The sequence below is a fragment of the mitochondrial genome of Raphanus sativus (genome assembly GCF_000801105.2).
Source record: "Raphanus sativus mitochondrion, complete genome".
In the NCBI taxonomy this organism is placed as follows: domain Eukaryota; kingdom Viridiplantae; phylum Streptophyta; class Magnoliopsida; order Brassicales; family Brassicaceae; genus Raphanus; species Raphanus sativus.
In genome coordinates this window covers 40,467-65,152 of record NC_018551.1, presented here as the reverse complement: position 1 = coordinate 65,152, position 24,686 = coordinate 40,467, and the positions used below count along the sequence as shown (strand labels likewise).

At 44.0% G+C, this 24,686-nt stretch overlaps 3 protein-coding genes and 1 non-coding gene across 4 annotated transcripts; 1 reads left to right on the top strand and 3 right to left on the bottom strand.

Annotated features, from left to right (window-relative positions):
* The first annotated feature begins 8,927 nt into the window (after nt 1-8,927).
* Nucleotides 8,928-9,548, top strand: ccmB (cytochrome c biogenesis protein ccmB). The gene has a single exon. The coding sequence runs from the start codon at nt 8,928-8,930 to the stop codon at nt 9,546-9,548; it is 621 nt and encodes a 206-aa protein (YP_006665984.1).
* A 6,763-nt stretch (nt 9,549-16,311) lies between these two features.
* Nucleotides 16,312-16,536, bottom strand: atp9 (ATP synthase subunit 9). The gene has a single exon. The coding sequence runs from the start codon at nt 16,534-16,536 to the stop codon at nt 16,312-16,314; it is 225 nt and encodes a 74-aa protein (YP_006665983.1).
* Nucleotides 16,537-17,660: 1,124 nt separating this feature from the next.
* rps7 (ribosomal protein small subunit 7) lies at nt 17,661-18,107 on the bottom strand (the record flags this gene model as incomplete). The annotated part of the gene is made up of 1 exon: nt 17,661-18,107. A coding segment is annotated over one exon (447 nt), but the record flags the coding sequence as incomplete, so codon positions are not given.
* A 667-nt stretch (nt 18,108-18,774) lies between these two features.
* Nucleotides 18,775-18,855, bottom strand: trnI. The gene has a single exon. It is a non-coding gene; the product is annotated as a tRNA-Ile (tRNA).
* Between the last annotated feature and the right edge of the window lie 5,831 nt (nt 18,856-24,686).

The window sequence follows — 24,686 nt, the reverse complement described above, 5'->3', positions numbered from 1 at the left end:
GTGCCCTCTTTGCCAAATAGAGACTGAAAGAAGCTTCTATTTATAGGCAGGCCCTAAACCCTTTCTTATTAGTCATAATTCTTGTCTTAGTTCCGTAACATGGTTCAACCCCGGCTTTTCATGAATATGGAACCCCCTTAACTAGATTTTAGTGCGCTGAAGAATTCTCCCCTGGATAAAGGCCCCGCCCCTCAAAATCAAAGAGTCCTTTTTGGCGGGTATTGCCACGCGGCTTAATTACGACCACTCCCTCGGGAATAAGAGGCAATAATAGAACGCACTGTATAGAGTACTCCCCCGCTTTTCTCGGGTTTCCAAAGGCCCGTCACTCCTTACTCGACAGCTCAAAGCTGACCAGAGTCCTCGTTTACCCTACGTGCACTATTTAGCTCTGCCTACTCAGATCACGCTTTTATTTGTCTATTTTTTATTGGCTGATTCCCAGGTAACTGACTTCGGCCAATCCTTACTCGACAGCTCCGTCCTTTGGTGAGCACCGAAGCTAGCTCTCTTGAATTTCCCCGGAAAGACGGAACCTTTCCAGCTCACTCTGTCAGTCCACTAAGACGCGTATAGAGTAAATGAGCACAATCACTTTTTCAGTACAATAAGTCCCCTTCTCCACACTTTTGTTTTTGGGCTTTCTTGGATTCGTTTCCCCAGTAATTCCATTTTGGACTCGGGCGTGGGCTTTTCCATTGGGCTCAGTATCATAATTATCCCAAAAGCCCCCTCTCCTCTTCCTGCTTGTCAATGGGCTTAGATGGATCAAAGCATTAGATAGAATGCTAAGTCCAATTCCTCAATATTCTTCTTCTTCAGTGGCCCAAGCAAGATCATCTATCAGAGAGGATAGGGTCCAAGGTAATTTATTACTCTTTTAAAAGAGGGAACTCGAGCATTTATTGCGAGAGGTACTGACGTAACTCGACTAAAAGGAGAGGAAAGCTTTCACTGCCGGGTATCTCCTCCGATCGTACTTCAAAGATCAGCTTTGACATAGTCTGTACCACTGGGACTCTCACTAAGAAAGTCTGATGAGCCCTATCTCAAGAATTGCCAGGTATTTCATGCAACTCAATTCTAGTGTTCATCCACTAAACTTCTCAACGGGACAAAGATGAGATGATTGGAATCAAAATGTGATAGCATTTTACGGAGCAAGAGGCAAGGAAAGGTATGCTAGTTAGCTAGGCTAGCGCTCATTCCTTCTTTCGAAACCAAGTCGTAGTGACGAAAGGAAGGCAGACGCGCAGGTCAGATCAGCCCGCCGCTTATTTATCTCGTAGTTCCACTTTAAGATCGTGGAGCAACACCAAAAGAAGTGAGCTTTTAGGGTTAGGAAGCGAGAAGAAGAGTGAAGGTCGCCCCTATAAAGTATGTTCAAAGAATGGCTTGAGTGAAAGCTGGAGTGGCACAAGACAGATTGAAAGCTAAGGGAAGGGAGGTTTGCAAGGAGGTATACTGGCAGAGCAGGAAGATAGGCAAAGGAGAATCGGCCCGATGCCTACACCTATTGAAAGGGGCGACGGCTCAGATGAAGCGAGCCTATCTTGTTTAGTAAGGGAGGCAGTCTAAAGCGATCTGCTCTTCTTCTTCCTCCACTGGAACTATTACTGAAGAAGGAAGGCTTGATGCTAGTCGTATTACATCTCCAGCAACTAAAGAAAGAGCTAGAACTGCAACTGCACCTATAGAATCAACTTCAGATGGAAAGGTTTGAAAGAAAGCAGCTAGGAGTGGTTCATAATCCGATCCCTTTGAGTGGAAGTAATTATCGCTGGTTCCATCCCGGGAGTGCCCTATAAGCATGAGTTGCCCTCGATAAAGAGAAGGGGCTAGGCTTGCAGACCTTCTGCCAGTAAGCGAGTGGGAGATGCGCGGAATAGTGTGCTGAACCAAGGCAGACTTCGAATACTTCCTCGATACCCAGAAAAAGTAGCAAACTATAGCAAAGTATCAGATTTACGGTTGCTTCGCTAGTCCTTGGAAAACGGATGTCGCTGATCTGCGTTTAATCGCGTTTAAAAACTGGTTTAAGGTTTAGGACCTCGGAAATAAAGTGGTTGAAAGTGTTGGTACCTCGGAAAACAGAATAGCTCACCCAACTTTCAGGAGATTACTGAACTAAGCGGAGAATTACCCGTGAACTTACTATAGGATTCGTATGCATTCCTCAGATTAGACAACAGCCCTGCTTATCTCAGATGTCTGATTTCTTCCTTTAAGCCATCCATATGCTGCAGAACTCCTAAGATTCCTTCTTCAAAAGGGTTGCTTCGCTAGTCCAGCACCATATTAATAACTGAGAGAGATAAGATACCTTGCAGATTTAGGATTTGTCACATATCAGATACGTACCAAACGGAGTCTATGGCCTTTCTTCTGTTAAGAACTCCCGTTCCTTAGATATGAGATCGGAATTGGAAATAGGACTTTTCGCATGACCCTAGCATTTGACTCCCAAGCACACCCCAGCACAGATAAGCCATACCTCATCACAAAGATACCAAGATAGATTAACCACAATCGTTGAGGCCTTCGCCTTGCAACTTACTAAAGTCATCTCTGTGCTACAGAAAATCACTTCTCCTTAAGTCCCTAGCGAAGCAACCTAGCGAAGCAAGCTAGTTGACCTTTGCCTTGCAACTACATCTCTGTGTTACAGAAAACTTCGAAAGACAGATGACCTGTTAAAGTGTGAAGTCTACACCCCCGAATGCTCACTCGATATCAGGGTGACTAATCAACACTCACAGTACATGGGTTAGGTCCTACTCTAGCGAAGCAACCAGTTGACCTATAAACCCTGACAGAGAAGGACCTCTCATTAGGTCCAACATCGTACATCGGTTGATCTTCTGCCTGAGAGAGACCCCGCATTAGGTCATAACTGTACCGTTAGGGGTACGACAGAAACCAGTTCAATCGATCCGTACTCTACTATACTCTAGGAACAGTACTCGAGGGACATGGACATGGCGAAGTTCCATCTGAAGAGAAGCGGAGAGCCCAATCATGCTTCAATCTGCAAGAGGTCTCTTATGAAATAGATAGCTACTCTAATTTCGGAGTGTGCTCATGTTGGGTAGGTAGCAGGGCCAGACAATCCCTTGACTTTCGTGTGTGCGTACTATGCTGCTAGTCATGTTACTGCCAACTCAAAGATCAAAACTAGAAACCAACTTCACAGGAATGAAGCTAACATAGATAACTAGCCTTGCTTTGGAATCCCATCTGAAATGACAGAATTCTTCGTTTAATCGAAAAAGCTGAACTCCTAAGATTCCTCACCTTAAAAGAAAGCGGAAAGCCCTATTCTGAAAGGATAGCTGGCTCAGAGATGAAAGAAAGGTGATTAAACGCACAAAATAGGCCTATTAGAAAGGTTTATACTGTTTCGTCAATCCCAAATCAAAGAGGTATCTAAGCTTGAACAATCGGGAGTTGAGCTCGTCCTCTTCTTAAGATCTCTACCTTAGGAGTTTTGTTCGATCGATTAAACAGCACAGCAATGAAAAGTAGTAGTTGCCATGGATGTCACGGATGATAGATGTACTGGGAGTAGCTACTACCCACCACGGTAGACTAGAGTTCTCCTTTCGAAGAGGAAGACCTAATTCCTTAGCTAACACCTTCCCTTAACTCTTAACTCTGAGCTTCTAGAGTAAGGATATTCCTCGTTTCGAATAATACTCGAGCTGGGTTAAGCAAGGCAAGGAACCTGACCGATCAACTGCTGAGGAGATGTAGTGCAGCACACCGTCGCCTACTTTGTCTGACAAGCTCACAAGGAAGTAACCTGAAAAGTGGTATTGGATGCTATAGGCCTTTCTGTGCTATATCCGAGGTACTGAGACCTTACCCACCCTCGAAACGTGGGATTCGCACTAAGCAACTGAAAAGGTTTCTCCAAAGCCGGTAAATTCAAAAGTTGACTCCAACAGGGATCTCACCTCCTCCACTTTTTAGAGGTAATAGGCGGACTCTTACCCAACATTCCCAGCTTAGAAATACAGCTTTTCTTTTCCTATCGAAGCAAGTTCTCTGTACAGCACACTGTTGCTTTTTCTGTGCTCTAGTAACGAAGGTCAGGACTTCTCGCTTTTAGCAGTCTTCCGAAATGTTGCTGCGCTTCATGAAGGGATGTCGAAAAAGTGGTTAGTCTTAATCCTTCTCTGCTTTTTTTTACTTCCGTTTGATATCTCCGAGTTTTACGAACTGGATTCCCGGGTAGCAGAATGTCAATATAAAGAAGATAGTACGTATCCGCCACTAGCAAAATTCCTAATATAGAAGTACTCTTAGCTTTCACAGTAGTGTGCTTGTGCTGGCTTTCCACCTTTAAGAGCTTTCCATCTTTAAGATTGCTCCGCTAGGGCTTTCCACCTTTCATAGGCTTTCCGCCTTCTTTTCGCTGGGATTCATCCTGTTGACGGAAATTTCTTTCTTTCTCTTACACCTCTTACACGCAGGCACCCATGCAATAGATAGTAGCAGTTCTCCTCTCCTAGGTTTAGTAAAGTGCCATAGGCCGATCAACAGCTTTTAATAGCACACTCCTAGCGAAGCAATTTTGGTTGACTACAAGTAGTAGGTGGCGGGTCAACTTTCGAAAGTAAACAGGTTTCGATCGGTGTGCTCCCTTACTTTATTCTAATTCATGAGGACCTAAGGAAGGATAAGAGAAATCTAGGTATTCAGTTCTTTACCTTTGATTAGCACACCGAGGTAATATCATATTGATCATATTGATAGTATGCCCTTTTTCAGTGCTAGTTTCCGAGTTGTCTCTATCGAGCTGTAGTTGTTCAGGGAACGCCTTTGAAGAAAGAATACTAAGGCCTTTCCTTAAGCTTCCTTTCAGATATTGTTCCGAGTAACATAGTTCACTCTCAGCAGCACACACTAGTGGAATTCTTTTCTAGCGAAGCAAGCCCGCCTGGTGTGATTAACTCCCTAGCAGTCACTACTGAGCAGCACAGAAGCGTAGTGTGCTGTAGCAGAGTGTGCTATGAAGAAGAAGATTAGGCTTAGGTAAAGGATGAACAAGCCAATGATGGTACGAACCAGACGGGTGTGCTCCAGTACCAGTTGGGACATCTCGTTAACCAAGCCATGAATCAGACATTTCACACGCACGCCTCTCTCATCAAAGAATCAAGAAGTTAGTCATGACATCAACAGCGATCTTCCTCCGTTCGATAGGGGGTGAACTGCGCCTTACCACTTGCAGAGGGAGCTACGGTCGCTCACAGGTCGTTGCTCGCTCTCTCCACTGACGGAAAAGGCGTAACTACTCTTGGAGGAAGGGCTGGGAAGGTTGGGAAGGGAGGAGGGGAACAAGCTAACGGGAGAAGGGGAGAGAGAGAACGAAGTGAACGAACGAACATACTATGATTGTCTGGTTGTGAGCCATTGGCGAACTATCAACAGAGTGTACGACCGTAGGGGTAGGGAGGGAAGAGTAGCGAAGCGATGTTCCAGTTGAAGCATGTACTCTAGCCGGCATGTCCCACCTCGTCTAGATCACTCCTGGATGTCTTGAAGGTGTCGCTAAAGCACGCCACCCCTTCTCCTCTGTTGAATCTATCTCTCTTGGTTCGCTGGTAATTCCTATTCATGATGGGATCAGGTAGCTAGGCGGAGCCCGTATTCCTGTAATTCCCTGGGATGTGTTTAAGCGTAAAATGAGCTGCTGTCTGTATCTGAGCGACCGGGTCTCCCTCTTACGCACCAAGTGCAGCTAAAGCAGGGGCGAAGACGAGGCTTGCAGACCTTCTGACTTCCCTGTCCGGGATCTCTTCACTGGATGTGTCGTGTTCCTTTGGCCCACTCCCCATTTGTTGGAAGGGTTTGTCCGGCCGGCGATGACGGTGCAGCTAAAGAAGTACGCGACAAGTGGAGCTGCTGCTTAGTCACTCTCTTCCCTCCTCTGGTCGGATGGGAATTCCTCGGCACGACTGGGCAGCTAAGCATCATTGGCTTGGTCAGCCTTTACCTAACCAACTCACAAATCGGACGCAGGCTCATCAAACAGCGCTTTCTAGCTTTCTTCAGGATTTAGCCTGAACCGATGCCAGAGCTCTCAGTGGTTTGTGGACTCGAACCACAGTAGGAATTTACAGTTCCGGCTCCCCAGCGGAGCGTAACCACTTTCTTACTCGTAAAGGCAAAGAAAAAAGGGATCCGCCTCGAATCAAAACCTTCTTTCTTTTCGAAAAACGATCTTTCTTCTCTTATGAAATTGATAGTTTCGAAAAACGATCTTTCTTCTCTTATGAAATTGATAGTTTCGAAAAACGATCTTTCTTCTCTTATGAAATTGATAGTTTGTGAGAGGAATGCAATAACTCGACTATTTACATATTTGATTTCCAGCAACTGATCTTTCTATCTTTCTGCTCCATCCTTCTTCTTAAAACTGCTATCCTTTCAGATTGATTCCCTACTCATAAGAATAAAAAGGTCAATCAGACCATTTGTAAAATCTCAGACCATTTGTAAAATCTGTCCTTTGGCTAAACAAAAACACTTACCTTTTCAATCTCATAATAACATTTGTGATGAACCTTTTGATCTGATTCACATTGACATTTGGGGCCCTTTTTCAGTTGAAACCACAGAACAGAAGGTTTTCGATATTTTTGAACCATAGTGGATGATCATTCAAGGGCTACTTGGGTCTATCTTCTCAAAAGTCAAAGAGAGTTTCTTCCCGAAGGGGGATGGAAAAATATAGCAACTCGTACTACCTAATATTCCGCTCTAGGCCTAGTGCTACTCGCATTAGATTCAACCATCTGCCTAGATCGGAAAGAGATAGCTCTAAGAGCAGCTTTCCCCGTTCTGACCGGTGCATCCAGAGCAGAGCAACTTCCCCTCTCAGATTTTTTTGAGTTAGCCATAGGTAGTAAAGATGCCCACTCTTTTGACCTGCCTTACCCTTCAAGGCAGTTCTTCCTTATGAAGGTGGGACTGTAAAAGAACCGGTTGAAGTACCAACTCCAACTACTGCTTTTTCTACTGCAGCTACGGCTGCTGATCGATCTAGTCCTTTGATCTAGTCTAATCTTTTTCCCGGTAACCGGTAGAAGTCTAATGTCCTATAGCCGAAAGGCATTAAGCTAATCATGGTTCCCGCTCTTAACCGTTGGGAGTCCGATGCGACGGGCAGCGCAGCCAAGCTTGATATCTTCGGTTCTCCTTCTTCTCTCTATTGAATGATTCCTGGGATGGGAGAGAGTAGGTCTCTCGTCATTCTCGGTGAACTGCAGCGTCTTCCCACGATTGGAGAGTTGTCTTATACATTGCTCGAAATAACAATAAGCCGGATTTAATAATCCAATTCCACTTCAGCTGGCCACTTGGATTTCTTCTTGCTTCCCCGCCAACTGCCCTTGCTCATGAAAGAGATAAGTGGCTTTACTGTTATCTTGTTCTTTGCCATATCTTTCCTTGCTGGGCTAATAAGATTAGGGAAAAATAAGATATAGACTATGTATATCCATTTCTTCCTCTCTTTCTGACTTCGATTCTGGTCGTAGCCCTTATAAGACGGGTAGGATAGGATTAATATCCGTAGTAGAGAGGTTTCAGTGATCTCGTGCTAGTGCCCTTATCATTTCACTAATCAAGAGAAGCGCTGGCTTCTTTAAGTTCAAAAGTGCAGAAAGTGCTCTTCACCCGCTCTCTTCACTTGCTTCCCCTCACTTCGTTTGAGGACTTGTTCTGTAGCTTTCTCACCTAAAAGATTAGCTCCTTTATCGTCGAAAAGATGCTTTCGAAATGCATTCCCTATGGACTGCAAAAATATTGACACTCGGGCACCACCATCTGGAAATTTGATGACTGGCATAAGATAAGATTCACGTCAAGTTCAGAAAAGTATTATTATCGCTTAGCGCTTGTGCTAAGGTAGCTTTTTCTAAAAAATACCCTACCTTAACCTATTTAGGTGTAGAACCCATTTTTTTCTTACAGAGAGATGAAGATTTTGACTTGGTTTAGCTGTCATAGTGGAGCGAAGGGACCCAGACTCCTACGGGAGGCAGCAGTGGGGAATTTTCCGCAATACATTTTTCCGTGGTCGAACTCTAATTCTGAAAATAAGTCGGGGTCCTTTTACCAAGTCTACTAGATAGAAGATGATAGAGGGCCAACCATGGTTGCGTTGCACAAGACGGTGCCGCCTCACCTCAAGTTCCTTTCTTCGTAGTCAAATCAGATGATAGGCTTCGGCGATGTTACCTACCAAATAAAAAAAAAAGGCCTGCTAGGTGATCTAAATCGCTCAGGTCAGTGAGGACTCACTCACTCATCTACGTATTACTAATAATTTTTTCTATCTACTGAATTAAAGACCCGCCACGCCGGGCTATAAGATACAGCTGTTGTACTACTTGACTGGTAAGAAAAAGCTAACGTAAGAACTGGAAGAGTCTTGTATGTACAGTACCCCTCTCTTCCGCTATTGGTGGACTGTTGCACAGAAAGGCCGACAGAAGCAACCTTTCTTAGCGCGCTTTTCAAGCGCTTAGCTTTTGCTAGCTAGTTAGCAAGGCCATAAAGTAAGTGAAGTTGGAAGCCTAAGCCAAGAAGGTACGAACGAAGTGCCGGGCCCCTTTAGAGATAGGATAGGGGGCTCTTGTGGTAGTAATTGTGAACATCTCTCTTTTTCTCTTAGTGTGCACAGTTTGCTTGCATGCCGCCTTAGGCACATCTCTCTTTCTTAGTTTCATGCTGGCCTAATGAATGAAAGTCAGTCTTTTAGTAAGCGTATATAAGCAGCAGTTTAGTGTATAAGCAATTCTTTACTTTAGTGGCTGCACCGAAAGGTACGTACGGTGGAGGTTGGTTGAAGATGATGTTACGCGGCGTTCAGAACCAGCCTTGAAGTGAATGAATTAGAAAGAAGAAGTAAGGAAATGAGACGACTTTTTCTTGAACTATATCATAAACTGATCTTCCCCTCCACACCAATCACGAGTTTTTCTCCATTCCTCTCGTATATCGTCGTAACGCCCTTAATGCTAGGTTTTGAAAAAGACTTTTCATGTCATTCCCATTTAGGTCCGATTCGGATCCCTCCGTTGTTTCCTTTTCCTCCCGCACCTTTTCCTCGAAATGAGAAAGAAGATGGTACACTCGAATTGTATTATTTAAGTACTTATTGCTTGCCAAAGATCCTACTTCTACAATTGGTGGGTCACCGGGTTATTCAAATAAGTCGTGTTTTCTGTGGTTTTCCCATGTTACAACTTTCGTACCAATTCGGTCAATCCGGAATGGATCGGTTAAACATTCCATTAGGGAGCCTGGTCTTGACTCTTCTGTGTGGTATTCATTCTCGTTCGGCTCTTGGAATCACATCCAGCAGTGGTTGGAACAGCTCGCAAAATCCAACCACTTCACCTACTTTATTGCCCCTAACCGTTTCTCGTACCTCTATTGAAACAGAATGGTTTCATGTTCTTTCATCGATTGGTTATTCCTCTCTGTTCGTATCTCTTTTTCCAATTTCGGTCTCGATTAGTTTACAAGATTAAATGGCCAATTCTCTTCTGGACCCTCGATTCTTTAGTTTTCCAAGAATGTTGAGCCGGGTATGTAAGCCATGTATCTAGGCGTTCCTCAGAGAAAGAAGGGCTTTTGTTTTTTTGCATCCTGTATTGGTCTTGCAGCTATATATTAGAATAATAAATATTATTCTTGTCTTATATTATATAATACATAATAATATTAGAAAGATGGTACATAATATCTCATACACGTACATAAAGAAGTTCCTGCATATCCTCTCTAATAATGTAATTAAGGGCTAAGGGGGGTTTCTTGGGTACATTAAGACATAACTCGACATCCCGAAATCAAGTCGGCGGCTCTATTGCTCTCCCTCCAACAATGTGTGACTCTAAAAAACAAACTGCTCTGGCATTTTCAGTGAAGCTCAGCAGCATATTTCGCGCTTATGGGGCTTGGAGTTAATCATCTTGACTGCATATAATGAGTCAGACTCTACCCAAAGGTTCCGAATGCCCATTCGCGAAGCCATTTCCCCCGTATGGCGGATTGCATAAAGTTCCACCTTCAAAATCTCTCTCCACTCAACCGTCTTCCGGAAAGCCCAAAGAGGCCGATAAAGTCTCTTGCTATCACAGCTAAGATGTACGATGTCTGATACCGATTCAAGCTCACTCAGAGATATGATTTATGTGTTCTATGGGTTTGAAAACAGGGATGCTACCCAGAAGCTCCCTCCTGATTCTCGTTGTTAGGTATTTGACCTAGGAAAGAGCAGCACTAATGGGATATTTCTCTTAATGGTATTCTGCTACCCTCTCCTTTTAGTCGAGTAAGAAATCCCTCTCCTCATCAACAAGTGGAAGAGTCACGTCTGTGCCTAAAAGTCAGTTTGAAACTCCTTCTTAAGAACCTCTTGAAGTAAGCCTTCTCTAAGAACTCCAGAAGCTACCCTGAAGCCTTCTCTCGTTGACAACCATTACGGGATAGGATTTCATTTGAACTATTTTCTTCATTGGCTTTCTAGTCTTTGCAGCCACTTGCGCCAGAATTTAGAAATCTAGTTAGTAGGGAGATGTTGGCACAAGAAGGCGAACTTTCACCATATATCAATAAGTCCTCTGCTCTGGCTGCTATTGACAACATTGTCTCACTGAGCAGCAATGTCTTTGTACCTTCTCATGTTTCCTCCATGGGCCTTCCTGGCCTGGCTATATCATATATCGCCTTCACTCTACGGTCTTTCTTCAAGAGAATGCCCTTTTGGCTGGGAATACGGGAAATAGCTGCTTTCTGGGCTTCCGGAGATTGCTTTTCGGTAAGCTTGATCTCTTCTCGTATCTCAGTAGCTAAGAGTTCTTATGGGACTATGGAACTTTTGAGCTCGCGCGAACCTTTCATATACTATCCCCCTGTAGCTTCTTTGTCTAGTGGGTTGGAAGTGTCCAAAGCAGAATTCAATTCTTAGGGTTTCGAGTGTCCGAAGCAGAATTCAATTCAACAGCAAAAAATTGACTCCGAAAGCAGCCAACCATAGTAATTCAATAAGAAAAGGAAAACATAATTCAGTCGAGATCTCTGCTTGGATGATTGCTTGAAATCGGTCTTAAGTGAGCAATAGTTATATTCTCCGTTTAAGGCGTAGTTGTTGCTTCTGTTGATTGAAAGCTTCCTTGCCATAGCGAGAGTCAAGGTTTGTATCAATTAGAGTTGGATTAGCTGCCCTAGGCCTAGTCACCACAGCCATCTTCATCCCTGACCTCGGAATCGGCAGATCAGAAGCATCGCGCTTCGACCCCCCTCTCTCCCTTCTGACTCGAATGGCTGAAGCTGAGAGTCGTTCTGATGGCGAGAGTACTCTTTCTTTATTCCTTCTTTCCGCTCTTCGCTTAGCTAAGATGGCTTACAGATGCCTCCTTGATCTTGGAGTGAATACGAATAATGGCTAGCGGGATTCCGCATTCAATCGGAGTTGGTTTCCGAAGGGAAGGTACAAAAACCAGCAAAAAGAAAACAGAGCGCTCCAACACAGAGTTGAAAGAATGCTCAACCACGAGGACGCTTGGAAACCATACTCCCTATATCACCGGGTCGATCATCATCTCAAAGTTTTTTTAGCCATGTCGGGCTTCCTTGTGCCACATAAGACTCCTATTATCCCGAACTTCGTGCTATAGCCAAAGCACCGAAGCTTCGATCTTCTCTTCTCCAATTAGTCACCTCAGAAAGGGATGTTAATAAGTCCAAGGTATCCAACCGTAGAGCTGGCCACTCTCTAGGGGATCGTACCGCAGAAACAATTTCAATAGCATCAACAAGATCACCCCCATGAATCGTAAACTTCGAATACTCTCGACAGCCCTCCGCACTTTAGCCTAAAAATCTGATTGCTCGTCGACTATGCATCAAAACCTTACCCATGTGGTCACGGAGCACCCAAGAAGCACCACTAAGTAGTTTCTTTTTAGACCAGGCTACTCCAACATTACATTTCACAAAGCCTAACGTAGGAGCTTCACCACTGGGCTATTTTCTCATCCGCCATGGGTTGTTGATAGAGCTCTCGATAAACCATTGCCGTGCGTCTTCCATGACCTTATCCACCGCTTTATCAGCTTCATACACCTTCCCCTTCAAATACCATTTTGTTCCTATTCTTCCACAAAACCCACAGAATCAAAGGGAACTTCTTATCTCAAAAGGCATTTGTCTTCATAGACCATGAGTAAGTGATAAAAATTAGCGTAGATAGAGGAAGAAGAATACTCTCCTATCATGGACGGGAAGTTCGATAACGCCCATATCTCATGGGGCAAGTGAATAATATGTGGTTGATAGTTTCTGGATCTGAACCACAAATCTGGCATTTGAAGTCAACCTTCATCCCTCTCGATTTGAGACTATCGGAGACAGCAAGCCACTCAATGTTTTCCACCTCAGATTTTTTGAACTGTGCATAGCTTCCATATCTTATGCTTCAACGGGTTCAGTAAAGGTTGTCCATCTCACGGAGCTTCTCCTTGTGTGTTAGCCGATTGATAAGCCAATATCCTGACCGAACTGAGTATTTACCATCTCTGTTATAAGCCCCAGCACACAGAATCATTCTGAGAGTTAACCGGTCTCATCGTATAATGCATCTCGGGGAGAGAACATCATATGAACCAGTTCTCTTTTCCAAGATTTATTGGATCTATCAAGTCACTTTCATCCCTAGATCCCTTTGACTGTTTGAAATGGAAGGAGAAGTCACGCATCCGTTGTAGCTGGCAGTGCTCATTCTTTCATTCCTTTAGTAAATATCTTAGTATAGGCTGTCCTGAGGGAAGAATTGTACTAGATGGATTCCGTTTGGTCTGTTCCAGTCTGTACTCCGTTTATCGGCGAGTTATTGTTTTCAAGGGCTTGCCGCGTATCAGTTGAGTTCCCTCCGGATTGGAGTCCTCAGACAACATCCCTTCCCGGCTAATGCAGCTTGTAGCTCCAGTTTCAAGATTCTCTCCTCTCCCTGTTCATAGGTATCATGAATGTTATATGGACCCCGCCTCCCTAAAGGGACTAGGTTTACCTTACCCGGCTATAACCATTGAACCTGTCTGTATCAGGCTTAAGGGTAGAGGAATTGGTCGAGGTGATAGGCACATTTGCTGAAGTGCCGGTTCTTCCAAGATTCCTTTGCATTTCTCGTGGACGAACTACTTTCTTTTAGTTTTCGCTTTGACTTCACACTTCTCCATATTTAGTTTATACTCAAATATTAGGTAGGCTCTCTCTTGATTAAGGGCTGATAGTTGGTTCATTAGGAAATCTTTCTAAAAGACGGATATCCTTCTATCAAGGAGAGATTGATATATGAAATGATTAGAATTAGAATGATTCCAGTTACTCACAGCGGTGCTACGATCAGCAGGTCTTGTCTCTCCCCTCGCATCTGTGTCAACTGTCCGTTGCTGTATCAGTAGCGGAAAGCTTTACATTGAACCAGAGGAATTCCGCCTCCTCCGACTCAAACATTGGATTAGCTTCAGGCATTTCAGGATATTCTCGAGAAGACCAAGTTTAGTAAAGATATTTTTATTGTAGAACCGGTCCCTCCCGTTAGATCGAAAAAATGTATTACAAGCTCCCATGGAAAGTTTTTTATCAATTCATTCCACCAGCACCTTCTCTGCTCTTCAAACCCGCTCCTAGGCAAGGTCCTGATTGTGTTCCAATAGGGGAGTCGGGCGGAGTGCTCAACTAGTTCGGATACTCTAGCGGCGAAGTCAGCAGCTAAGGATCACCAAGATGCGAGACCCTCCCTTTCTTTTATAACTCTCTAGTAGCTCAGTTACGAATAAACATCCTCTTATTAATGCTTGCATGAGCGGATAGATCAGATATTGATGAAAGTAGTGAAAGAGGCGCGCCAACAAAAAGGATTATTTTTGTTTATTTTACCGCATAATCCTATGTGAGGAAAATAGAAAGGGAATCCGTCTATATTGTCCTTCCCGCTTCATTCTCTTCATCTTCCCTTATCTTATAATACACTGGCTAGCGCCTTTATTCGATTAGACTGGGATTAAGACTCCTCGTCACCGGGCTAGCTCTTCTCCTCCGCTTGTCCTCTTTTGCCCTACTCAAATGGGGGGAGCTACTCCCATAAGAGAGCTATGATCGGGCAAGTAGATACAGTAGAGCTCGCGCTTCTTTGATTCGATAGTCGGAACTCTTGGCCTCTGAGTCCATATTAGGTGAGGTCTAACTCAAGAAAGATTAGTATTTGTACTTTTCTTTCTCTTTTCCCTGGGACAGCTAATCAAAACAAATATGGCCCCTTCTCAAAGAGACTGCCCCTTAGGACTCTATTAAGTGAAGTCATTTCACAGCGGATAGACACAAGTTATGACAACCCTCACACGAGGGAGGCTTTCGTTAAGATAATTCGCCCATACAATAGAACAAGGAGAGCAATCAACGCTATGGCTACTTTAGGACAATTCCCGCCTTAGGGACCCCTACTGTGACAACAGCTACTACGCATCCCACATCAGATAATGCTATCGACGAAACAACCCTTTATCCAATCCAGCATATCACCATGACCTGGCACAGAACCAATCTTCACTTTTCGACATCCGTAACGAAGCGTTCTAACAGCAGTTACACAGCCCCTCTCCTTGCAGTCGAGTGACTTCGCCCCTGAATGTCTTAGATAGCTGTAAGTGAAATAGGGCTATTAAGTAGTAACTAGGAATGCGGCTAGCTCAGCTAGTATACTTACTTGCTCGTTATAAGGGGAGGCTAAAGCAGGGTAGCGAAACTAGGAACGGAGTTGGCTTCAAAGATTAAGAGGAAAGGACAGAACAAAGAGAAGGGTAGTGGGAAGGACAGCAGGATAACTGCTTACTAACGAACCTAACCTACAATCCATCCTCCCGGACTAAGAAAAGAGAAAGGATAACAGTTACCGAGTAGGAGTACATTAGATATCCTCACATAAAAATAGATATATAAGAAGATTCTCATTCCAGTTAGAAAGCAATCGATAAATCACCGCCCAAAGAAACTTCGCCCCGTGCGGTTCAGGTCCTTCTACGTAAGGCGATCCCGCGAAGTAGGTCCCCGGACGTCCAAGATTCTAGCTAACTACTGGAATAGATCTTCTGTTCTTCTTTGCTTAACACATAGAAGTTCGTTCTTGCTGGTGGGGAAAAATAGCCTAAAAGTCATTGTTCTGAATTCAGAGGAGTCAAGTAAAGCACGCATAGGAATAAAGAGAGAAGTCCCCGTTTACTATAATAGGAATGTGCCCACGGGAGAGAGCGGAGTTCGTTGCTTTGAACCAGGTTTCATAAAGAACCAATCTTGTTTTCTTCCCTTGCAACCTCTAGAATGAGGAAAAGTAAGATTGGCCTATTCGAGTTTTGTAGGTCTGTGTAAAAGGAACATGAATTTCCACCCTTGTTTTCTTCCTTTCAATGGACTGTGTAAAAGGATTGGTTTGTGTTTAGCGATAGGTTGCTCTCAAACGATAGCCAAGTTTGATTTGCTGTTTTAGCCTGGGTACGTACACATACGCGTACTATAGAATCTAGATGTCTGATTGGTCTCCATAGCTTGATTTGCTTTCCTCCTAGCTGGATGGGTTTCTTGCTTTCTGCCTTGATTGAGAACCTCGAATCGTTGTTATCGTTTTTAGTAGAATTGGGTTCTTAATAATAGGCATGCTGTCTCCTCTTTTGATTATTCCTACACGCACGAGAGGAGCAGACGGTTTTTCGTTGATGGGCAGGTGATAAGATCTGTATTGGATAAGTTTCTTTCACCTGTACCATGATATGCCTGATTGGCTGTTTATAGAATTGGTCCAGGAATGCTGTCACTCAATTACTAGGTCTTCTTCCCACGTGTACGTAAATATAAGAGAGTGAAGGCTTTCACTAGCGCCTAACGTTTTAGCTAAGGGAAGCAGATAACAAGCGACGGAGGCGGGTAAGCAGAGGCGGGCGCGGGGGGGGGGGAGTAGGCGGGCGGTGGAACTCTTTCAAAAGGAGGAGTTTGATCCTGGCTCAGAAGGCTTGTTACAACGCTGAAGCCTTATTTGATTATAAGGCTAATTTTGTCCCCAACTTGCTTGATTAACGGGCATTTTCGGGGACTAGCCCGCTTCCCATTACTCAAGAGGGCGATTGCCCGGTCCTCTTTCATGTGGAATCATTTTAGATCGTATCCAAGCCTGCCTCCACTTTCTTATGTGAAAGAGGTGCTTGCTTTATGAGACTGAATGAAACCTTCTTTCTTCGATCAGAATACGAATAAGATCAAAAAGGCCATCATTGGGGCAAACAATGCAATAGCTTCGGTTAGAGCAAAGCCCAAAATGGCATAACCAAATGATTGTTTAGCCAATGATGGATTTCGCGCCACAGAATGGATCAAAGAACTGAAGACGTTTCCAATACCGACAGCAGCTCCCGCTGAAGCAATTGTAGCAGCTCCGGCACCTATTGATTTTGCACCTTCTAACATCCCTTTCTCACACTTCTTGCAATTCTTCTTTCTTCTCATACCCAAAAATAGGAAAAATAATAATATAATACCGATAGTAGTAATAGTAAATAAAAATGTCAAATTCCATTCTTCCAGGGGTGTGGGGATTTCCATCACTCTAACATAGTTAGAGTAACATTTTTCTTCATATTCTTGAAGAAAATTAGCAGGGCCAGGAACCCCCAAATTCTGCATATACCACTCATTCACTCGAGTTTTTAAATTGAGGGTTTCGCGAAAATAAATAAAGTTCAGCTTATCGCTGAGGAGTTTTGCAGGAGTCTGGTCCAATTCTCGCTGCAGGTCTCGAATATACGGGGACTGTATGATCCCACCATAAAAGTCATACCGCTGATTTACTAAGAAGTGATTCAAGCGTGTAATATTTGAAATGATGAGTGGATCTACGATGTCTCCCGGTAAACTCACTGTCCCCGAGCAATACAAAGGATCCGATATTACGTCCAATTCTGATTTATTCGGTAATATATCCCGAAGTGGGACTCCCGTCAGAATGTCGTTTTCCGCAGCAGAATTTGTGGAACTGGAAAAAAGGAGATTTAGATTTCTTCGCATACGTTACTGTCCATCTTTATCAGCCAACTCCCCAGTTTCCATCTTTCCTTTTAGAGTTTACCACTTGCCCTGACGGGGGCTACCGCTTTCGTTCAGTTTTCTCTCTACCTTTTCTTATTTTGACTTCATTTTCAAATCTTTTATGCTCGGCCATACCAACATGGGAAAGACCTAGCCTTCCCTCCCTTTGAAGTGCATTTATCAGATCAGCTCCCAGAGTAACTAGAAGAAAGAGGGTGAAAGGCCCAACTTCTTCATTCATGGCCTTTTTTGTTTCTTTGATTGATCTCCCTTTCGTATTCATTCGACCTGAGGCGTTCCTCTCAGTCATACAAAAAAGAAAGGTTATTTCATGCAATGCATAACGGGTGGGCCTCCTATGGATTCCTCTAACTCAATGAATGAAGGGAGGAGTATGAGGAAGGCCGGCTTTCTAGATGAAAATGAAAACAAAAAGGAAAAGGGTCAAACCATATCTTACTTAATAATCTGACTGAATGACGAAGAGCTCTTTATGTGGTCTCACTTTACCACCATCTGAAATGCGCGAAACTTCGATTGGTGGAAGCCAGTCCATGAAGATTCTCCCTTTTCCTACGTGCACTTCCCCTCTTTTGGTAAGCATCCAGTATCTCAGCAAATGAACATTTCTCTAAGCTTATCCTGTAGCTTATACGTCGTTTGAAAGCTGCTTCAAGGATCCAACGAATAGCTAAGGTTTGTTGACGATCCCTGGCTACAATCCCAGGGACATCATAAATAGTACCCGCTACTCCTACTTTTGCTACTTCGCATATGGGCTTTATATTCTCTACGGCGTCAACCATAAGTTTGATTACATCGCGTTCAGTTCGAGCTGGGCGATGAAAAGTTTGATAAACAATAGCACGAACTCTCGTTCTTTTACCTTCTTTCATGCGAAAATTGACCAACTTCTTGATCAATAGTTTTTGCTCACCATCCAAGCCCCCTATATAGCTGAAAATTTCCGAGCAATTGGAAGCCGCTTTCGATGACGAGGCCGAACAATTTATATTACGCAATCGTTACTGTCCATCTTTATCAGCCAACTCCCCAGTTTCCATCTTTCCTTTTAGAGTTTACCACTCTTCATAGCTTCTTGAACTTTCTTTAGGGTCTTGCTCCCTGAGTTCCAGAGTCTACACTCTCGCGTCATATGGCTCCGCCCCGGAATCATGCTTACGCCCTCTCCTTTTAGAAATACTCTCGTTCCTCTCTAGACAAGTGCTCGAGTAAGAAATACCTCTCCTTTTCAGTCGAGTTGCTAAAGCACCTGGGATGAGCGTCCTCTGATCTAAATAAGAGCTCCTGTTTGCTTTCTGGCAATGAGCTAGCTTAACCCTGATTGCGACAGGCTTAATACAGTCATGTTGGATCTCCTATTCGTTCTGCTACCAGGAAGAGAAAGACTGATTGCGACAGCTCAACCGGATGAGACATCTCTTATTTACAGAACTGTGCCAACCGAGGAACGCCTACCAACTCCGCCAACCCCATTGATTTAGCCGCACCTGAACCCGCAACCGAGGAACGCCTCTCCTTTCAGTCGAATTCCGTTGGACCTCTACTCCGCCTACTTCTTGTGCCGACTTCGACTGCCTTATTTCGGGTGAAGAGTAAGGGGTGGTAGGCTTAGTAGGGCTCGAACCTACAATATAACCGTTATGAGCGGTACGTTTCAACCAATTAAACTATAAGCCCCTACGGATCTCTACATGCAATTTGCTCACTTCGGGAAGAGCGGACGCAAGCAAAGGGGAGGCCTTTGCTCTATCTGCTTCTTCCTCTTCCCAGGAATGCCCAATTAGATAAAATAATGATTTTCTTATTGTTTATAGATAGATAATCTTATATATCTATTATTTAGAATAATAAGAAAATCAAGCAAGCGGTCCTTTCGCGACTCAAACTGCCGGTACGCTTTCCGGCTCGCAACGATTCAAACGGGCGGGGGCTCTCTATTTGCTTGCAATGCCGGCTGTTCGCGTTTAGTTAAAAGTAGAAGTAGAGGGCGCCCACACAACGACCGACGGACTCGTGGTATTGAAAACCTCATTAGATGAGAAGGTAGTTGACTGGCAGACCCCTGAATGTACGTTAGCCAAAAGCCCCTATCCACTCAATCTGGAAAGAGAATAGACCGCCGTGAACTCCGGCGAAAGACCCCGTACGACCTGCGGGAGTTGAAGGTTGCTGGCTTGGCTTGCCCGTGGGCCGTGGTATCCTGACGTCCCTCCCGCTACGGCTCGCTGTACGTTCCTTTAGCTATAGGCGTGTCCCATCCGATAATAGTCCGTTCCACCGGAAGCTCAGTGGGGTTTCATACGAGGGTCCCGCGTACTGTGCCATCGCCCAACCAGTACGGCCGTGTCTCTGCTATGGTCAACAAGCTCTTGTGTAGGGACTTGCGGTAAGCCAAGCCGCCATTTTTTCACCGTCCCTTCGCAGTTTCGGTGAGGAGTGAGAGAGGCCTATTATGCCTAGCGAAAGTAAGCGGGGCAGGATCTGAAAGAATTCAAGACCTAAAATCAAAAGCCAAGGTAATGTCTTCAAGAGGTTCCATTCATCATCAGGCTATTTCAGTAGATCGTTCAACTCTAGCTTATGTTAGCCTTGCGTTCACTTACAAAAAAAGAGGTAGTCTTACTACTTTATGAGATTTAAGCAATCTCAGATTGACTGCTATTCCCACTCGGTAAGTCTGAAAATGGGCAATCATTCCGCCCTTCGGTAAACATTCAAACTTAGACGTCTATCTCACTCTTCAACTCATAGCTCTAAAAACCAGAGTTAACGGGGATCGCATTCAACCGCATTAAACTGCTAAGAGATAGCAACTGCTAACATCTAGGCAATATGCAATATTGCTCTTATCCCAATAGTATTGATATTCCCGGTATTCTGCTATCTACGATTTGCTTTCTTACTGTTGCAGAAAGACAGAATGAAGACTGTAGGGAACAATTTTTGTGTTATCAACCAAGGAGTGCCTAGTAGGATGTCGTAGGTGCCCCAAAAAACGATTGTTCCGGTTGAACAATTTGTCAACAGGAGGGGTCCTCCGAAGGCGCTGGCGAAAGCTAGGTCATGTTTTCCGTCTCTCGCTTTGAAAGTGGATTCTTTCTCTTACATGATCCAGGTGATGTGTACCAGTGGATACCCGGTTACTCAATTAAGGTCTATTATGGCCAGAGCGAATCCAATCCGGTTTGTTTCCATTCTGCGATAAGAATGATGCATTCTCCTGTATGGATGAAATGAAATTCAGGAGGCTCGTTGAGACCTCTTCTTTAAAAGAGCTATCAGCAGAACAAAAACCTCGGAGGATGGGCCGACTAGGTCAGGTTGTTGAGGGAGGTGGCAAAAGCCTTCTATTCGCCATTGGGAACTACGTTAATCATAGGTTGTTACACCCCTTCCATGTTTGGGGGGGCGGAGAAGACGTCTCCCCGGACTTTTAACCAAACACAGCCTTTTGATCGACTGGTTGGCAGTAGGCACTCTTTCTCCTTTGACTTAAAGTCGGCCACTGATCGTTGGCCTTTAGTCTTTCTGTTTGAGGTGGTGCAGTACCTATTTGACCGCTACTTTGCCTCAAGTGTGGTTAATTCTGCATTTGCATGCAATATCTTTGAGGTGCCTTTTGTTAAACTTAAACGAAGGTTCTCTCAAGTATGCTTTGTGGCAGGGCAGCCATTGGGATATCACGGTTCTTGGCCTACTTTCGCGCTATCACACCATATATTAGTGTGGTGGTGTGCGAAACAGGTGCACCCTGACCCTGCCTGGTGTACGCTTTACATCGTACGCGGTACTCGGTGATGATGTTGTCATTGCCGATCAGAGGGAATGAATTTGAATCGATTACCAAGCCATGTCCCCTCATGCTATATGAGACTGAACTCTCAGTTTGTATATGTGGAAAGAGACCTAAGAGAACTGAAACTCACTTCTAACCTAGGGGCCATAGAATAGGGATGAAGAGGAGAGAGGCGAGGTGAGTCGCAGACTGACGAAGCGAAGCATTGAGAACGTAGAGCCGAAAAAGAAGGACTATTGCTTATGTATCCATACCCCCGATAGCTAGTTCATCACTCTCCCAACTCAATTCACAAGGACTTGGAGGATCAAAATCTATGTTGATGGACGTGATTTCTCAGCTAATTGTGGTGAGCAAGATATGAGATGATCAGTCTCCCTGATTCTTGAACTGTATACCGAATCTAGTGAGAATCCCGTGTCAAATGTTTCTTCCTGAGGTTGATTCATCGAGATCTTGTGCTTCTTTTCACAAGACATGGAGATTGAGAGAAAGATTCAGATCAGTAAGGAGACCGACTAAGTCACTTGCGGTGGCGGACATGGACCCATACTCTGACTCTCCTATTTTTACTTATTTCCTTCTTTTCCCGTAGGATCTCCCAAGAAAAAGCCAATATCCTGAGAGTGATCTAGAAATTCCCACGAAGGCCAATCAGCATCACTAAAACAAGAGCAAGTTGAGAGGAAAGTGTCAAGTGCAGACAATTCAGAGAAGATATCTCAACAATCTTTTGAAAGCGTTTAATAGGAAGGAATAGAAACAGGAATCTAAACCTTCTTTTCTATCTAAGGTCTCATCAGAAATTGTGAAAGTTCACTGAGTAAGCTATGTCAGGTCTGGTTATGCTAGCAACCACCAAGAATGCTACGATAGAGATGAGGATTAGCAAAGTGGAACTTCCAACAGCAGAGCAGACAAAGAGGACCCAGAAGTGACTATGGGAGAAGGGAGAGGTTCTTTCCATGCCAGCCTTGACCAATAGATCAGTAATGTTTTGAGAAAGATAGAAGCAGAAGTTCTACTCACTTTTTGACCAAGATTGAGCCAGATACTTTATAGAAAAGATGGCATTTTTGATGCATACTATGTCATCAATATTCAGAGGATTGGACCATGTGATTCTAAGATCATTAACATATACTAGAATGTACAGAGCATGACCACCGCTCATAAAGAGAGAGAGATAAAGTTGACTGAAAACCAAGCTCAGAGAGTTCTTTCAAAGCAGCAAGAGTAGTCATGAATCATTCTTCCTTCGATTGGATAATTCCCATTGGATTGTCAGCTATTGCATCAAATGTTCCAGCTCCGCCCAATTCTCGAAGTCATGTTAGGAGAGGTATTTCTTACTCGGAGAGGGAGGCCACTATCAGCTACTCTGCAACTTCTCATCCCACGGGTTGGCATTTCTCTTTTCTTGCTCTTTCTTTTCTTTCTCTTTCGGTAGTGGACGGGCTAAAGGGATTTGCTTACGCGCTAGCGCTTTCGTTCACTTTTCTCACATTTCTAGTACCAACTAATACTAATGAATTCGGGCGAGAGTCTTCAAGTATAAGGAGATGGTAAATAAACAAGTGCTCCAGTTCCACCGGTTCCTAATTAATGGGGGAGTTGCTGCGCTCTCTTCTATGTAAATAGAGATTTTCCACGGTAAAACAAGTGCTTGGCTTTGTTACTACATCCCGATAAATAGGTTAGGTTACTTTCTTGCTACGCCCGTTGACTAACTAGAAGAAAGAGAATGAATAGACAGGATAACTAGTTCCCGTTGGTTGACAACAGCTCCCTTTTCCTTTAGCTTACCAGTTATACCTAATGTGGCGCGGTCGACATATTACTATAGGGCGAGCTATGTTAGCCAACCCTTTCCTCAGCTGCAAGGTCTCTGCCATAAGTTTCAACCCAAACTCAGGCAACTTAAGCACCGGCTCTAACTTGATAGAATGCCCCACCCCAGCAATGGCCATTGGAGAGGTACTATCAATTAGTAACTCGACTAAAAGGAGAGGGATTTCCTTCTAACTAGTGGCTGAGAGTAAGCAAGCTACCTTCATTCAACAGATTAGTGGTTGAGTCAATAACATGCTCCGGGGCGGGGATCATTGGTCTTCTCTTTTGCATTTTCGCTGCCTGCCTTTTTCTTCGTGTCCGTCCGTATCGCAAAGCGGGTCGACGCCAGCTATAATGGTTGAAAATAGGGGGGCCAACCAAGACCCCCTAATAAAGCTTTTTTTGATAAAGCAAACGATTCGTTCCGACAACTCCGGACCAGATTAACCCCTTTAAATTAGCCGATCTTACAAAATCGATCGGGCGGGCTGGTTGGGAAGGGGTTATTGGCGGAGAAAAGAATCGCTGAGAGATAGATTCTACTATTTAGTCAGGACGAATGAGTGGTTGTGCAGCATGCTCCGGAGGAGATTGACCCTTCCCCGAGTTAGCCCAGTCGGAAAGGAGAGGGCCCGCTGTCTAGACTTTCAGCACCTGTACGAAACGAAGGAGCGAAGCCTGCTTAGTCTCTTACTCGAAGAACGGCCTCCGAGCGACTGTAGCTAAGTACGTACCCAGTGTAGCTTCTGTTTAATTAGTATTCCTTGTTTGTTTGTACTGATGTGACTGTATCCCGTCTGTTCCGCTTGGTTCATTGTGTTTTTCGCTTCCCCTAGCTTGTGTAGGCTATCTTTCACCTATGGTTGAACCCAAACTTGAAACTCTTGTCATTAGGCCCCAAATTCCTTGTAACGCTCTAAGAGGGTAGTGAGGCTTAGATTCCATAGAGTTCAACCTGCATTGGGCTTTAGTTAAGCTACATCCATTTTAGAATAGGATCTTTTATGTAGCCCAACTCATAGAGAGTTCTTTCACTTGGTCTGAACCTATTTCTTCTATTCCTATGATTGTTCAGTGATGGGTTTTCTCCTTTTAGGATTCGGTTTCTATCCCATATCGTGTTGTGCTAAGCTCATTTCTCTTATTAGGTCTTACCTTTTGTACTCTGTGGACGTTCAGATTGCATACCATGCAAGTCATTCATTATCCACACATGTCATACATCTTTCATATAGGATGATCTTAGAAACTAAGTGTTGGACATTTGCATGATACAGGTAAACTATAGCCTAGAAAGACGCAGGCAAATCGCTCTAGGTGAAAATAGAACCTACCTCGGAAAACGACTTTCGAAAACAAACTCTTACTGCAGATCGACATCGGAGGTGGCCCAAACCTAGGCTGTGACGCTTCCTGGGAGTACACAATTAAGACTTGAAGTTCGTTTACACAGTACGAGAAAGACAATTATAAAGAATGGGACTAAAGCAAAGAAGATTATATTCTTTATAATAGCAATAGCATCAACATGACAATAACATTACAAAGCGATATAGGCATTTATCCCATCCATCAACCGAGAAAGACACCTACGTTACACTAACAGGGGCGCGCTTCTTTATTCAAAAAATAATATATTATGAAATGAATCCACATAGAAAAGTGGGCAGGTCTGCTCATTATTTGTGTTCGTACATTGATTCATTATTGCAATACAAATAACACCTCCACTTTACTAGTGATGGAGGGGATTCGCGCCGGATGGAACAAGGCGTTTTGAACCATATACTACTGTTGCTGGAATCGGAACATCATTATGCCGCTTGCTGGGCCCTGATGTTGGCATTGGCATTTTTCGGGGGAAGAAAGTGGTCCCCTT